The sequence below is a fragment of the Podarcis vaucheri genome (assembly GCF_965113315.1).
Source record: "Podarcis vaucheri genome assembly, chromosome: 16".
Classification (NCBI taxonomy): Eukaryota; Metazoa; Chordata; class Lepidosauria; order Squamata; family Lacertidae; genus Podarcis; species Podarcis vaucheri.
Window position 1 is genome coordinate 29426536 of NC_138754.1, and position 15577 is coordinate 29442112.

Below are 15577 nucleotides of genomic sequence, written 5' to 3' on the forward strand. Positions count from 1 at the left end.
AAGAGCGGCCAGGAGCAGAGCTGCCGTGCGAGCGCTAGATGGCGCTGGAGAGCCCCCGAAGTGGCTCCGCTCTGTGCTGCGCGCTCTATGGCAGAAGCCTCTTCCTGCTTGCTGCATGCTGGAGTTTTTGCAGATGTGCCAAGGGGATTCCTGAGATCAGCCTTGGCTTTTCCCGGTCCCGCGAGGACCATGAGCGCAGAGCAGGAGCTGGAGAGCTGCTTGAGGCATTATAAGGCTCTGGGGCAGGAGGAAGGCGCCAGGAGCATCTGCCAGGCTTTGCTTTTGGTCGTGGAGAAACTCAAGCAGTTTGCAGGGTAAGTAAGGATGCACGTGGCTTTTTGCAGAATGTGTGTGTGTGTGTGTGTGTGTGTGTGTGTGTGTGTGTGTGACGTATAAGCATAGCTGTCAACTTTTCCCTTTTCTTGCGAGGAATCCTATTCGGAATAAGGGAATTTCCCTTTAAAAAAGGGAAAAGTTGACAATTATGCATATAAGCTAAACAAGCTATAGCTTCGGTCCCCACTCTCTAGCCCCCCCCCCAAAAAAAAGGTAAAGGAAAAAAACACCTGGATGTACATTTTCAAAATTTAAGATAAAAACCAAATAAAATAAAACCTACGTACAGTGTTGTAAACAAAACTTGCCCTTCTTTCCTAATGGGGTATCCAAGAGCCTGTATAGAGTCCTTAAGTGTGTTCCCTATCGGTAGGAGAAAATAACAGAGGCCAACCAGAGAATGGGACACAGGTAGCGCTGTGGGTTAAATCACAGAGCCTAGGACTTGCCGATCAGAAGGTTGGCAGTTCGAATCCCTGTGACAGCGTGAGCTCACGTTGTTTGGTCCCTGCTCCTGCCAACCTAGCAGTTTGAAAGCACCTCAGAGTGCAAGTAGATAAATAGGTACTGCTCCAGCGGGAAGGTAGATGGCGTTTCTGTGCGCTGCTCTGGTTCGCCAGAAGCGGCTTAGTCATGCTGGCCACATGACCCGGAAGCTGTACGCCGGCTCCCTCGGCCAATAAAGCGAGATGAGTGCCACAAGAGCTCAAGACCACCCCTCCATACATCATACATACATCACAGAAGGGGTGTAACCCAAGACCACTGCCCAGAAACATCATACCTACATCACAACAGTGTAGGTTGTGTGTGACGTATAAGCTTTACGTATAAGCTAAACAAGCTATAGCTTAGGGCCCCACACTCTTGGCCCCCCCCAAAAAAAAAATGTAAAGAAAAAAAACACACCTGGATGTACATTTCCAAAATTAAGATAAAAAACAAATAAAATAAAACCTACATACAACAGTGTAGGTTATGGCAAGTTTCTAGAGACTAGATTATGAGTCTTTGTAAATTGTGTTTGTTAAGGAACTTTTGTTATTGCCAAATGCCAATGTATTTGCATGATTAAGCTTGTTGTGAACTTAAAAATCATTTTAACTTAGATCTTAATAATGATTTCACTATTAATGTACTTCTTAATTGTATTTCAGATCAACAATTACTTTGATGAAATACATATTTTGTTATGTGCAAATGGCTTTAGATACCTATTAGGTGCATAAATTACCATATAGCATATATTCAACACAAAAAACAGCACCAATTTGTTGTTGGCGAAGGACAGCTGGGCCCCATTACCTTCAGTAGCTTAGGGCCTCATCAAGCCTAAATCTGGCCCTGTGTGTTTGTGTGCACGTGCAGTAACAACAACAACAAGCATATTAAAAATATATTTATTTTATTTTATTTTATTATAAACATCTTTACTGAAAGGTCAAAAAGTACTGTACATAATTACATGTGCACTAAACACGGTGAGACGTAAATAAAAGAGAAGAAGAAAAGAAACAGAACCCGTGTAGAAAGGAAAATAAAGGGAGGGGACGCCTAAACTGTATACTGTACTTTACAAGGAACAAGCATATTAAAAATGTTATTTACTGACCTTTTGCAGGGGATATGTCATCGTGTAACACTAATGTCTCACAATGAATGAAACTGATCTGTAGAAAACGCAACTTAAAAAAAGAGACAGTGCATGTGATTTTGTAAACTAAGAAATCTTTAATAAAAATATATTTTAAAAACATCATGTCATCAAACCGTGTAAGGGTTTTAAAACTAGAAATGAGCTTTTTATCATTATTTATGCTGATAGTTGCATATACGTATCAGAGTGGTTAGCAGCAGTTGTATGCAAACCCATACAATAAAAACCATACAAGAGTTATAAAATCAGCAATGAACTATTGTTTATGTATTGATTTACCACTGCTGATGAGAAACGTATCAGAGCGGCTTGCAACGGTCTATACATAAAGCCATAGAATAAAAATACCGGTAAATAAATTGGAAATTGGTTAACTGCTATGGAAAGATGTATTCTTTAGTTGCCTGCAGTTTTGAGCAGGCGTCTGAGAGCAGGAGGTGCTTGCTGAATCAAGTGGCAGGGAGTTCCACAAGACTGGGTTGACGACACTGGAAATTCAGCTTGTGGTTGTTCAGTGAGCCTTGCCAAATCGGAGAACGACCAGCAATCATGATGAGTATTATTGATTTGAACTTTTTAGTTGCTTGTTAAACTGACTTGCAACATATTTAAAAGCATAAAAACACAGGTAGAAAATGTGTCATCATAAGAACACATCACGCAAAGCGCACTTGTGTAAAATGCATGCCATTTATAAAGCTTGCGGACACACGCACACACACAGCTGCTAATCATGCTGGTCTTTGATATTTTTCAGAGGCTCTGTGAAGAGATGTCGAGAGAAAAACCTGGAGGAGGCTTTTCAGCAGTTGGTGCAAGCGAGCAAAGGACTGGGGGAACTGAGCTGTGAGGATTTTCTGCCTCTGCTCCGCTGCGTGCTCGCTTGTCAAATGGAGACGGCGGGCTCCAGCGCTTTCCATCGACTTGAGAAGGTGTGTTCATGTGCAAATCAAATTCATTGGCAGCACAACCCGTGGATGAATTGCGGAACCCCCTGTCATGAGAAGTTGGGATGGACTCCACGTTGAACAGCTTTAAAAGAAAGACCAGAAGAGCTGGCCGGATCAGGCCAATGGCCTATTTAGTCCAGAAGGCCAAGAGCCCTCTCTCATCCCATGGTTTCCAGCAACTCGGATTATGATTATTATGATTATTTTAGTCTCTTTATCTTGCCCAGAACCTAGTAGCCACTGATAGTCCTCTCCTCCAGGAATTTCCCCAGTCCTTTTAAAAGCCATCCTTCTTGGTGTCTGTCGCTGCTTCCAGTGGGAGGGAGTTCCACAGTTTATCTATACGCTGTGTGAAAAAGTCCTTTGTTTTATCTGTCCTGAAACTTCCAGCATTCAGGTGCATTGGATGTCTCTCAAGTTCCTAGTTTAAGAGAAGGAGAAATACTTTTCTTCTGTATACAGTGGTACCTCGGGTTACATACGCTTCAGGTTACATACGCTTCAGGTTACAGACTCCGCTAACCCAGAAATAGTACCTCGGGTTAAGAACTTTGCTTCAAGATGAGAACAGAAATTGCGCAGTGGCAGCAGGAGGCCCCATTAGCTAAAGTGGTACCTCAGGTTAAGAACAGTTTCAGGTTACAAACGGACCTCCGGAACGAATTAAATACGTAACCAGAGGTACCACTGTACTTTCTCCATGCCGGGCATAATTTTATAAACCACTGTATAGGTCGTTTTCTTGCTTTCAGCCAGCCATTGGACAGCGGACCCAGCTGTGCCTCTTGCCCTGCCGTCTTAAAATGGCCAACGAAGCGTCTAGGAACCTGGCAGCCCTAGATGATGGAGGGGGAGAGAGGAAGAGATAATGACCCTTGACCTCAAAGAAGCAGAAATGTCCCAAGACATTCCCCTCCCAGAACTAGAATTCCTCTTCCCAGGGAACTCTGGGAATTGTAGTTCTGTGAAGGGAACAGGGTTTGGTTTTTTTTATAGCAACTCCGTGCAATCAGAACAAACTACAGCTACCCTAATTCTTCTCATGGCTGTTTAAAGTGGTATTGTAGTGCGTGTGAATGTGGCTATAGTATGTGCACGACTGGTTCCCTCTTTTCCCTTAGATTGTTGCAAAACTGTCAGAAGGCAACAACGGATCCTTGGTCACAGAGCAGCTGAATAGGTGCATGGCCAGCCTGGCTGAAGACAAGGAGGTGAGAGAAAGTTTTGTTTCACCCTCTTAAAAATATCGCCTTCTTCGGGCGTTGTTTACTTCATCATCATCATCATCATTATTTATACCTCACCATCTGGCTGGGTTTCCCCAGCCAATCTGAGTGGCTCCCAACAGGATATTAAAAACACAATAAAACATCAAGCATTAAAAACTTCCCTAAACAGGGCTGCCTTCAGATGCCTTCTAAAAGTCAGATAGTTGTTTATCTCCTTGACAACTGATGGGAGCGCATTCCACAGGGAGGGCGCCACTACCGAGAAGGCCCTCTGTAGAGGAAGAAGAAGAGGAGTTTGGATTTGATATCCCGCCTATCACTCCCTTTAAGGAGTCTCAAAGCGGCTAACATTCTCCTTTCCCTTCCTCCCCCACAACAAACACTCTTTGTGGTGAGTGGGGCTGGTTCCCTGTAATCTCACTTCTCGCAAGAAGGGAACTGCCAGAAGGCCCTTGGTGCTGGACCTCAGCGTCCAGGCAGACTGATGGGGGTGGAGACACTCCTTCAGGTATACAGGACTGAGGCCGTTTAGGGCTTTAAAGGTCAGCACCAACGCTTTGAATTGTGCTCGGAAACGTACTGGGAGCCAATGTAGTTCTTTCAGGACTGGTGTTATATGGTCTCGGCAGCCACTCCCAGTCTCCAGTCTAGCTGCCGCATTCTTGATTAGTTGTATTTTCCGTGTCACCTTCAAAGGTAGCCCCACATAGAGCACATTGCAGTAGTCCAAGTGGGAGATATCTAGAGTAAGCACATACAGTGGTACCTCGGGTTAAGAACTTAATTCGTTCCGGAGGTCCGTTCTTAACCTGAAACTGTTCTTCACCTGAAGCACCACTTTAGATAATGGGGCCTCCTGCTGCCACCGTGCCACCGGAGCACAATTTCTGTTCTCATCCTGAAGCAAAGTTCTTAACCTGAGGTACTATTTCTGGGTTAGCAGAGTCTTTAACCTGAAGCGTCTGTAACCTGAAGCATATGTAACCCGAGGTACCACTGTACTTCACTTGATTAAGGTCACATGGAGAAAAAGCAGGTCTGTGGCTCTCTGGTCAGCCAAAGAGACTTGAGCCACCACAGGCCATGCAGGCAAGAATGCCAGTAAGAGAAGATCGGCCTGGCTCCAACTACAGGCTTCCCCAACCTGGTGCCCTCAGTATGCTCCAGCACCCATCAGGCCCAGCTAGCATGACCAATGGTCCAGGATGATGTTCTCCCATCGCTTGTTTGGGCAGGGCCATATTTCCCGAGCAGGACATCTGTTTTGCATGCAATTTGTCCAGGTTTGATCCCTGGCATCTCCAGGTAAAGGCTGGGTGAGAATTCTGGAAAGCTGCTTCCCATCAGCGTAGACAATATCTTCTTCTTCTTTGGCGATCACTCGTAGTCAAGTAAGATTGTCTTCTATGAACACGGTCTTAACAGCGAGTCCGTAAGTGACTGTGGAGGCCAATTCTGGATCCACATGTCTTTCTACAGTGAGGACATAGGTTTCCGGGCAGGAGTTGATCATGGTGGGGGTTTGCCAAGTGTGCCTTCCTCTTAGCACATTTCTCCCTTGCGTCCTGAGTTCGAGTGTATTCAAAGCCCATGACACCTTTGGTAAAGGCTGTTCTCCAATTGGAGCGCTCGCAGGCCAGTTTTTTCCTGTTGTCTGTGTTTATACTACTTTTTTTTTTTTAGATTTGCCTTAGAGAGTCTTTAAGCCTCTTTTATTGACCTCCAGCATTACGCTTTCCATTGTTAAGTTCAGAATACAGTACAGTGGTACCTCAGGTTACATACGCTTCGGGTTACAGATGCTTCAGGTTACAGACTCCACTAACCCAGAAATAGTGCTTCAGGTTAAGAACTTTGCTTCAGGATGAGAACAGAAATCGTGCTCCAGGGCGCAGTAGCAGCAGGAGGCCCCATTAGCTAAAGTGGTGCTTCAGGTTACGAACAGTTTCAGGTTAAGAACGGACCTCCGGAATGAATTAAGTACTTTACCCGAGGTACCACTGTAGTTGCTTTGGAAGACGATAATTGGGCATCTGCACAACATGACCAGTCCAACGAAGCTGATGTTGAAGAATCATTGCTTCGACACTGGTGATCTTTGCTTCTTCCAAGTATGTTGGCATTAGTTCGTCTGTCTTCCCAAGTGACGTGTAAAATTTTTAGGCAATATAAAGCTAGGTGGACCAGTGTTTTGACTTGGTTTAAGGCAGCTTCCTATGTTTTTGGGTAACATGCTTGTTTCCTTCTTTCAGCCAATGCCTCCCGGATCGCTTCAGACAGGTTAGTTTCCAAACTCCACCTACCCTGTGCTCACTGCTGCCCTGTTTTTTTGTACCAGAGGGACACAGCCAACTAGGGCATTTTGTCCCTGAAGTGCTCGATTTGCATGTGCCGGAAGCAATTCAACGGTCATGCCGGGATGTGGTACAGTCCCCCGCTCAGACTCGAGGACTGTACCACATTGTCTTATGTACAGTTTAAATTGGATGAATGAACAGACCAATATAATTCAGTGCAGGTGCTCCCAATTAAGGTTCCCTCTAGTCACTTCCGCCCTCTCGTCTCCTAGCCGCCTGATCCCTCAACCATTGAGCCTTTTGTGAATTCACATTATCTTATCTCCTAGTCTTGAGAGGCTGCACATCTTCCAGTGAGAGAGAGTCAGCTAGCTTACTCTCTTCTTCTTCTTCTTCTTCTTCTTCTTCTTGCTGTTCGCCTCCCAGTTCTGCCCAACTATTGCCTTCTGAACTGTGCCCCTCGGCAAACCATTGTTCCAAATCAACACTACTCCCCTGCTCCTGTGGAGTTTCAGGATCCTGGCCATGAACAGGTGGAGCGGGAGGCCGCCACCGTTCCTCATCAAAGTTGTACTCCTCAGCCTGGTCTCTGACAGTCGGCCACTGTGAGAACAGGATGCTGGACTAGATGGGTCGTTGGCCAGCCCCCTCAGGACTCTTGTTCTTAAAATCAGATGACTAGTTAAAACAATTAGAAACAGTGGTGCCTCGCAAGACGAAATTAATTCGTTCCGCGAGTTTTTTCGTCTAGCGAATTTTTCGTCTTGCAAAGCACGAAATCCCATAGGAATGCATTGAAATTCAATTAATGCGTTCCTATGGTCAAAAAAAGTCCAAACAAAGCCAAATGTGGTACAACAAGAGTTTATTGAGTGCTCTTTAAAGTCACACATACTGTAAAGAGCATTTCAAAAATTGAAGGAACAATAAATTAAGTTTCTAAACATGACAGAAAAACATTTAAAAATCAACAAAGTGTACAGTACATTTTCTAAGACTCTGGGGGACAACTCGAAGAAGGTTCCTCTTCCACTCTTTGCTTCTTGCTGAAGAACCCCCTCCCCAACTGTTCCCCCAGCCGCCCACCACACAGAAATTCAAATCCAGATTTTTTTTAAAAAAACAGCAGAGTGGCCCAATGGTCACAGAAAATCATAAAAATGCAGAAAAACACACACACAAGCTTCCAGATTCTTGCAAACCCCTCCCCAACACCGTCCTTGAATTCCAAACACCCCAACCCAAAATCCAAACCCCCCCAAAAAAAGTTTTAAAAGTTTAAAAGAAGTTTTGGAAAAGCTTCAAAAATCACCAAAGTCTTCAAAAACCTCAAAAAAGGCTACCACACCGCGTTTTATGAGTTGCTCCTCGAAGCCAAGTCGCAACTGTATTAACGGTGTTAAGAAAAAGGAAACAAACTTGCAAGACGTTTTCATTTTTCGTCTTGCAAAGCAAGCCCATAGGGAAATTCGTCTTGCGAAGCAGCTCAAAAAACGGAAAACCCTTTCGTCTAGCGAGTTTTCCGTCTTGCGAGGCATTCGTCTTGCGGGGCACCACTGTACACAAACGCCTTGGTACTCAAACACCTTGGTTCTCAAATGCCGGAAACCCGGAAGTAAGTGTTCCGGTTTTCAAACATTTTTTGGAAGCTGAATGTCTGATTCAGCTGTCAGGTATTGTTTCCGGGGCACCTGCACCAATCAGAAGCTGCGCCTTGGTTTTTGAACATTCCGGAAGTCAAACGGACTTCTGGAACAGATTAATTTCTGTTTTTGCTATTTATTTTGCATTTTTGTTTTTGAGGCTTTTTTAGTTAATTTGTTTTTGTGACTGTGTGGAACTCAGTTCAGCTACTGATTGATTGATTGATTGATTGATTGTGTGACTGTGGAAATGGATAAAAGCCCCCCATCCAAACAATGACTATCATCAGTGCAGGTACGAAAAAAAATATAATTTTAATTTTTATCATCTACAATACTGTCTTATTTATTTTATTTTGTTTTATTTTATTTTATAGTACAGTACATTGATTATTGCTTTCATTTTATGGATCAATGGTCTTGTTAGAGAGTAAAATTCATGTTAAATTGCTGTTTGAAGGGTTGTTCTTAAAAGTCTGGAATGGATCAATCCATTTTGCATTGCTTTCTATGGGAAAGCGTGCCTTGGTTTTGGAACGCTTTGGTTTTGGAACGGATTGAGTTTGAGAACCAAGGTACCACTGTATCTGGAGACTCCTAGAGCGATTATAACCACAGGAAGTGGCATAATTTAGGCCAATATTTCTTAGGCAGTTGTTAAGTCTTTGCCCCTAGCACACTCCTTTTTGTAGACTTTCTCTGGATTAATTTCGCCGGGTTTAATTTCCACCCCATTAACTTCTGCTGGTTGAGCCCCGACTGAACCGGGGCAAGGGACTTGCACATGCGTATCCCCAGCTGAGTCCCAGCTCAGCTGAGAAGGCCCAAGATCCACCAAACCCAAACTCTTTCATCCCGGCGTATCTTGGGCATGCTTGTGCCATTAACGTCTGCATGTGTGAAATTTCTTTAATTCAGGGGGGCACATTCAAAATCAAAATCAAATATCTTTAATACGGTCAGTGACCAGGAAGCAATTTATAAAATATGACATTAAGAGTAGTATTGTGCTACAAGTAGCAGTAAAAATATGGCCAATTCTCAGAATTGGTGCTTATATTTATGACCAGGTTTCGAGTTTTAAGTTTTTAAAATTCAATTCAGGAGTCGCTACTGTTTATTATCGTTCTTTCAATGTTTACAGTTTGAACTCCTTTGTAGACATCATTGCTCGTCTTATTCTTGTTGCAATGTAGCAGTACTTTGCCACGGACCTGTTAATTTCGGGCTCTTTGTCGGCTAAGAGGTGTCTGATATAGGTGTCGTCTGTGCTACGAGGTATTTTCCTCAGAATCGGTTCGATCAGCTCTTTTCTTGAGTCTCGATATAATGGGCAGTATAAGATGACATGCCCAATGGTTTCGATTTCATTGCTGTTACAGGGACATAATCTTTGTTTGATCAGTGTTTTATTGTATCTTCCCTCTAGAAGAGCTGAAGGGAGAGCGTTGAAGCGAGCCCTGGAAAATGCCCATCGGTGTTTAGCGTTGTCTAGAACTTTGAGATAGTTTGCTAGATGGGGCCTTTGGGAATTGTATAGAAGTTTATAAGTTATCGGAAGGGGGGCACATTTTAAATGGATTCTTCTAAACACCCAACCAAGCCATAGCGGTGGTTCCTTATTCTGCAGTGTGCATGTTTGTCGAGGGGAGTGTGGTGGGACGATGCTACTGGAGAAGCAACCTGGTGACTCTCCTGAGATGCGTCGCTGCCACGTTTGATGTGATCCTGCAGGACCAGGTAGCAGGGAATGAGGAGTGGCATTACGTCACCGTGAAGGTAAGGAATGGGGCTTCACTCCAGTGCTTTAAGCTGTCATCCTATATGTCAGGGTTTTTCCAGCTGTTGTTGGACTACAAATCCCATCATCCCTGACCGCTGGTCCTGCTAGACAGGGATGATGGGAATTGTAGTCCGACAACAGCTGGAGAACCAAGTTTGCATTTCTTAGTGCAGAAAGTATTGATCCGATGAGTAGAGATCTTTCCGATTCTAATTAATTCAAGAGGGTTCTGGAGGCTTCTCTGTGTGAAAGAATCAAGCAGAAGGTTTGTGATGTTTGGCTTATTCCTTCAGAGAAGCTGAGTACAGCTGGCTTAAACTGGTTCCGTTATCTCTTCTGTCAAGGTCACGCTGACTATAATAATAAGGCCAGGAGGAGCCTGGATTCCACATTATCTTTCTATCTCTTATTTCTGGTGTGGTGTTCTGTACCCAGTATGCTATAGTGTTAAGGTTTAGACTTGTTATAAGTTATTGTAAGTTTAAGTTAAGTCTTCTGTAACTGGATTTCTTATGGACTGTGCCCATCCTGAATGTATTGGATTTGGAAACCAAGTGACACGTGACAGGGGCAGAAAAACAAAAAAGTTAAAACTCGGAGAATCTGACTCATTGGGCACGAGGAACTTTTTCCAGCCAGGTTCCCCTGCAAACCTGTCCAGCCACGTTGCGAAGGAAGAGCCAAGTTGTTCCAGGCAGGGCTTGCTGTCGCTTTCAGCAGTGACAGCAAGCCCTGCTTGCCAATGAATATTTAGGAGCACGCTTTCAAGGCTCCCGATTCTGCCTTGGCAGTCACTTATGACGTCACGTGTTGGGTAGGTGGTGGAGGTTGAAATTGAAATATTAAAATCCTTTATTGTCACTTGTACAATTTGTATACAGTGAGATTACATGAGCACGCCCCACTCAGCTCTCTTAGTCTTAATTCCCCTCGTTTACTGATGCACACCCACCAAACCCAAAAGTCAGTGGCCCTGTTGTTATCTTTTCATTCAGCAGCCTAACAGCCCACGGATAGAAGCTGTTCTTTACCCTGTTGGTGTGACTAATCATGCTTCTATATCTTCTGCCTGAGGGCAGGAGATCAAGAAAGTGCCGGCCAGGGTGTGAATCATCCCTGAGAATTTCCCTCACTCTCCCATGGCAACGTTCTTCCACCATTTCATCCAGCAGTTTCACGGGACAGCCCATAATATCTTGTGCTGTATTCACCACCCTCTGTAGGCACTTCCTATCAGATTATGTCAAACCAGCATACCACACCGTGATGCAGTCTGAAAGGACACTTTCTATTGTTGACCGGTAGAAGATCAGCAGATGTTGATTGATATCATTCTTCCGCAATACTCTGAGGAGATGGAGTCTCTGTTGGGCTTTCTTCACTACCTGGGTTGTATTGATTTTCCAAGTAAGGTCTTCACTGAGATAAACTCCTAGGAATTTAAAGGAAGAGATCCTCTCCACACAGCCCTCCCCGATGTACAGCGGGGCTAGTTCTCCTCTCATCCTCCGATAGTCCAACGCCATCTCCTTTGTCTTGCTGATATTAAAGTGCAGGTTGTTCCCTAGGCACCATGTAGATATTTTTTGGACCTCCCCTCTATACAGTGGTGCCCCGCAAGACGAACGCCTCGCAAGACGGAAAACCCGCTAGACGAAAGGGTTTTCCGTTTTGGAGGTGCTTCGCAAAACGAATTTCCCTATGGGGTTGCTTCGCAAGACGAAAAAATCTTGCGCGCCCCCGCGGGTTTTTTTCGCTCCCCCCCTTTTCCTAAGCCGCCTATCAGCTGTTCTGCTGAAAAACCCGCTTAACAGCTGATCACGGAAAGCCGCTAGACCGCTGTAGCGCTAATCCACTAGGCTGTCAATGGGCTTGCTTCGCAAGACGAAAAAACCGCTAGACGAAGAGAATCGCGGTACGGATTCTTTTCGTCTTGCGAGGCACCACTGTACGCTGATTCGTCTCCATCTGTTATTAAACCCATTATGGTGGTGTCATCTGCAAACTTAATAATTGCAGTCGACGGGTCAGATGATACACAATCATACGTATACAATGAATACAGGTAGGGACTTAGCACACATCCCTGTGGTGTGCCAGTGCTGATTTTTAAGGAATTAGATCAGTGTTTCCCAACCGGTGTTCCGCGGCACACTAGTGTGCCATGAGACACCGGCTGGTGTGCCGTGGGAGGGAGGCGGGCGAGTCGGGCGGCGAGAGGCGGCGGCGGCGAGGATCCGCGTCGAGCCGGGGGCGGCTCCGCGGTGGTGGTGCCGAGCGGCGGGGCAGCGCACGCAAAAGGGAGGAGCGCGAGACAGCGGAGGAGGAGGAGGCCGGCATGTCCGGGCAGCAGCAGCAACAGCAGCAGCAGCAACTCCCGGCGACGGGTCCTCCTCCGCCCGCTATCGCCGCCACCACCACAACAGCCGCCGCCACCTCAGCTGCCGCCGTCCCTCAGTCCCTCGCTCTGCTGCCTCCTCCCACCCCGGCAAGGGGAAGGGAAAAAACTTTCACTTTTGTGCGTCCCTCCCGGCGTGACGCTGCGCGCTGACGTCACGGGGCGGGGCTTTAATGGTGGTGTGCCGCGAGATTTTTTTCCGGTAAACAGGTGTGCCGTTGCCCAAAAACATTTGGGAAACACTGAATTAGATGTTACATGTCCAATCCTCACTGTTTGTGTCTGATCTATCAGAAAGTCTGTTTTGGTGGGGAAACAGCCTCCCATGCCAAATTAGGGCTCGGGCCCACCCCTGCGAATAAGAAACCTAGCCTGTGATCTTATGCATCCCGTTACCTGGGTTCCAAGCCCCATTGAGCGCAGCAGGGCTGACTTCAGAGTTCAATATGGATTGGATTGAGCAGAAGCAAACAAGCCATCCTGATACGCTTTGTGCTCTCTGTTTGTGCTCTCTAGGTGTGCCTGCAGCTTTTCAAGTGGATGCCGGAAGAGATTTTGCCCCTTGTGTGGGAAGGAACCGAGAACAGCAAAACCCTTCAAAGGATTTTGAGCTCTCTGCTGCAGAGCATTGTGGGAAAGGTGCCTGTTTATGAACCGGTCTGGCTTTTAGTCCTGTGCGGTCTCCTTTTTTAAAAACCGAAACCCAAATAAAACGTTGTTGTTACTTGCCTTTCACACTCAGGTCGCAGGGTGGGTTAAAGGTAAAGGGACCCCTGACCATTAGGTCTACTTGTGACCAACTCTGGGGTTGCGGCACTCATCTTGCTTTATTGGCCAAGGGAGCCAGCGTACAGCTTCCGGGTTATGTGGCCAGCATGACTAAGCCGCTTCTGGCAAACCAGAGCAGCTTATGGAAACGCCATTTACCTTCCCGCCGGAGCGGTACCTATTTATCTACTTGCGCTGGCATGCTTTCGAACTGCTAGGTTGGCAGGAGCAGGGGCTGAGCAACGGGAGCTCACCCCGTCACGGGGATTTGGACCACTGACCTTCTGATCAGCAAGTCCTAGTCTCTGTGGTTTAACCCACAGCGCCAACTGCGTCCTTGTGTTACACCTGGATTACACCAGTTTAAAAATTCAGTTATTAAAAATAGTTAAACCTCAATCATGGGAACAGAGACCTGTCTTGCAAACCTAGATCTCAGTTGTCAACAGGCCAGAGTAAAGAGATAGACCACTCATTCTGCATTGAACATCCCCCTAGTCAATCAAGGCGTGCTTTACACACACGCTTCAATAGAACCGTGTCAAATGATTCATACAATAAAATACTTAAACACTAACCCATGTACATAAATATAAATAAAATCAGGGAGCATTACAAGGCAGCATAATGCAAAGCACCAGTGAAGAAGAGAAGAGTTTGGATTTGATATCCCGCTTTATCACTACCCTAAGGAGTCTCAAAGCAGCTAACATTCTCCTTTCCCTTCCTCCCCCACAACAAACACTCTGTGAGGTGAGTGGGGCTGAGAGACTTCAAAGAAGTGTGACTGGCCCAAGGTCACCCAGCAGCTGCATGTGGAGGAGCGGGGAATCGAACCCGGTTCACCAGATTATGAGTCCACCACTCTTAACCACTACACCACACTGGCTCTACAGCACCACACAGTCAATACAACACTACCTGCATGGTGCAGTGGTTCGAGTGTTAGATTAAGATCTGGGGGACCAGGGTTCAAATCCCCACTTGGCCATCAAGAAGGTCACTGGGTGACCTTGGGGCCAGTCACAGCCTCACAGGGTTGTTGTGGGAGAGAATTATGTATGCAGCGGTAAATGCATACTTGGGTCCGTTAATTGCATTGGGTCTACTCTATGAGTGGGATTTAGTTGGCTACAACCCCTTTATCTTTGCATCAAGTAAGTTCAGCATTAGCAAGCATTTTTAAATCCCCTCCCTCAAGTCTGCAATTCTAAAAGTTGTTTGGCTATATCTGTAAAAGGAGGAGTAGACAAGAAATTCTTGTTTTATGTACAGTGGCACCTCGGTTTTCGAACGTAATCCGTTTTGGAAGACCGTTCGGCTTCCGAAATGTTTGAAAATCAAGGTGCAAAGGCAGAATTTCAGTTTCAATGGAGAAAATTGAAAATCACGCAGCGGAAGCCATGTGACTTCCAAGGCATGCTCAAAAACGTAAGCATTTACTTCCAGGTTTTCAGCGTTCGAAAACCAAAACGTTAGGCTTCTGTGACTCTCGAAAACCAAGGTACCACTGTATATAATTTTTATTAATTTTTCTGTTTTACAATTTAGAATATTCATTTAAACAACCTTAAAATATCAACGACTTCCCTTTTTTTCTTTCCATGATTCATTTTGCATAACATAAATCCCTGCATATTTTACATAAACTAAATCATTCAGTATTCCATTATCACATCCATCAAAACTTATTTACATTGTTGAATTTATCTTACTGCTGCCAGCATTTTCAATGGTTATTCTGTGAACCACCCAGAGACCCCTGGGTATAGGGCGGTATATAAATTCAATAAATAAACTAAATTCCCCCCACCATATATTCAATAAACATTTTCCAATCTTCTTTAAATGCATCTTCTTCTTGTTCTCTTATTCTAGATGTTAGGTCCACAAGCTGCACATATTACATCAGTTTAAGTTGCCACTCTTTTTTGGTTGGGGCCTCGCTCTTTTTCCATTTTTGGGTTAACAAAACACAGGCCTCAGTAGTAGTATATATAAATAACCTTTTTTGACACCTGGGAATTTCCGTTCCAATGAAAAGGACTCTGTTGTTTTTTGGGGGGGAAAGTGCTTTTACACATTTTTTTTCAATTCATTATAAATTATTTCCCAATACTCTTTTGCCCTTTTGCAAGTCCACCACATATGAAAGAACCTCATTGCATCTCCAGCACTTATCTGATTCAGTCTTATACATCTGAGCAAGCCTACTTGGAGTTAAATACCATCTACAAATCATTTTCAAGTAGTTCACCTTCAAGGAATAACATGCTGTAAACTTCAGATTGCTCTTCCAAAGTTTTCCCCAGAAATTAAAATCTATATTATGTCCTATATCTATTGCACAGTGTGTCATAGAGCCTTTGAAAAGCTTTTCTTTTGTTTCCCAGTCTAATAACAGATCGTACATTTTAGATATTGGGATGCGGGTGGCGCTGTGGGTTAAACCACAGAGCTTAGGACTTGCCGATCAGAAGGTCAGCGGTTCAAATCCCCGCAACGGGGTGAGCTCC

The 15577-nt window shown here is 44.9% G+C and overlaps 1 protein-coding gene across 2 annotated transcripts in view; it reads left to right on the plus strand.

Annotated features, from left to right (window-relative positions):
- The first annotated feature begins 72 nt into the window (after positions 1-72).
- Positions 73-15577, plus strand: part of LOC309520967 (tRNA (32-2'-O)-methyltransferase regulator THADA-like) — a 58578-nt gene continuing 43073 nt past the window's right edge. Inside the window, exons 1-6 of one of the 2 annotated variants that reach the window (XM_082202991.1) lie at positions 73-314; positions 2751-2925; positions 4065-4154; positions 6425-6452; positions 9743-9891; positions 12810-12932. In XM_082202991.1, coding sequence (XP_082059117.1) covers positions 88-314; positions 2751-2925; positions 4065-4154; positions 6425-6452; positions 9743-9891; positions 12810-12932 — 792 coding nt within the window. In that variant the 5' untranslated portion in view covers positions 73-87. The remainder of the gene's footprint in view (positions 315-2750; positions 2926-4064; positions 4155-6424; positions 6453-9742; positions 9892-12809; positions 12933-15577) is intronic. The other variant, XM_082202992.1, reaches the window with a different exon arrangement.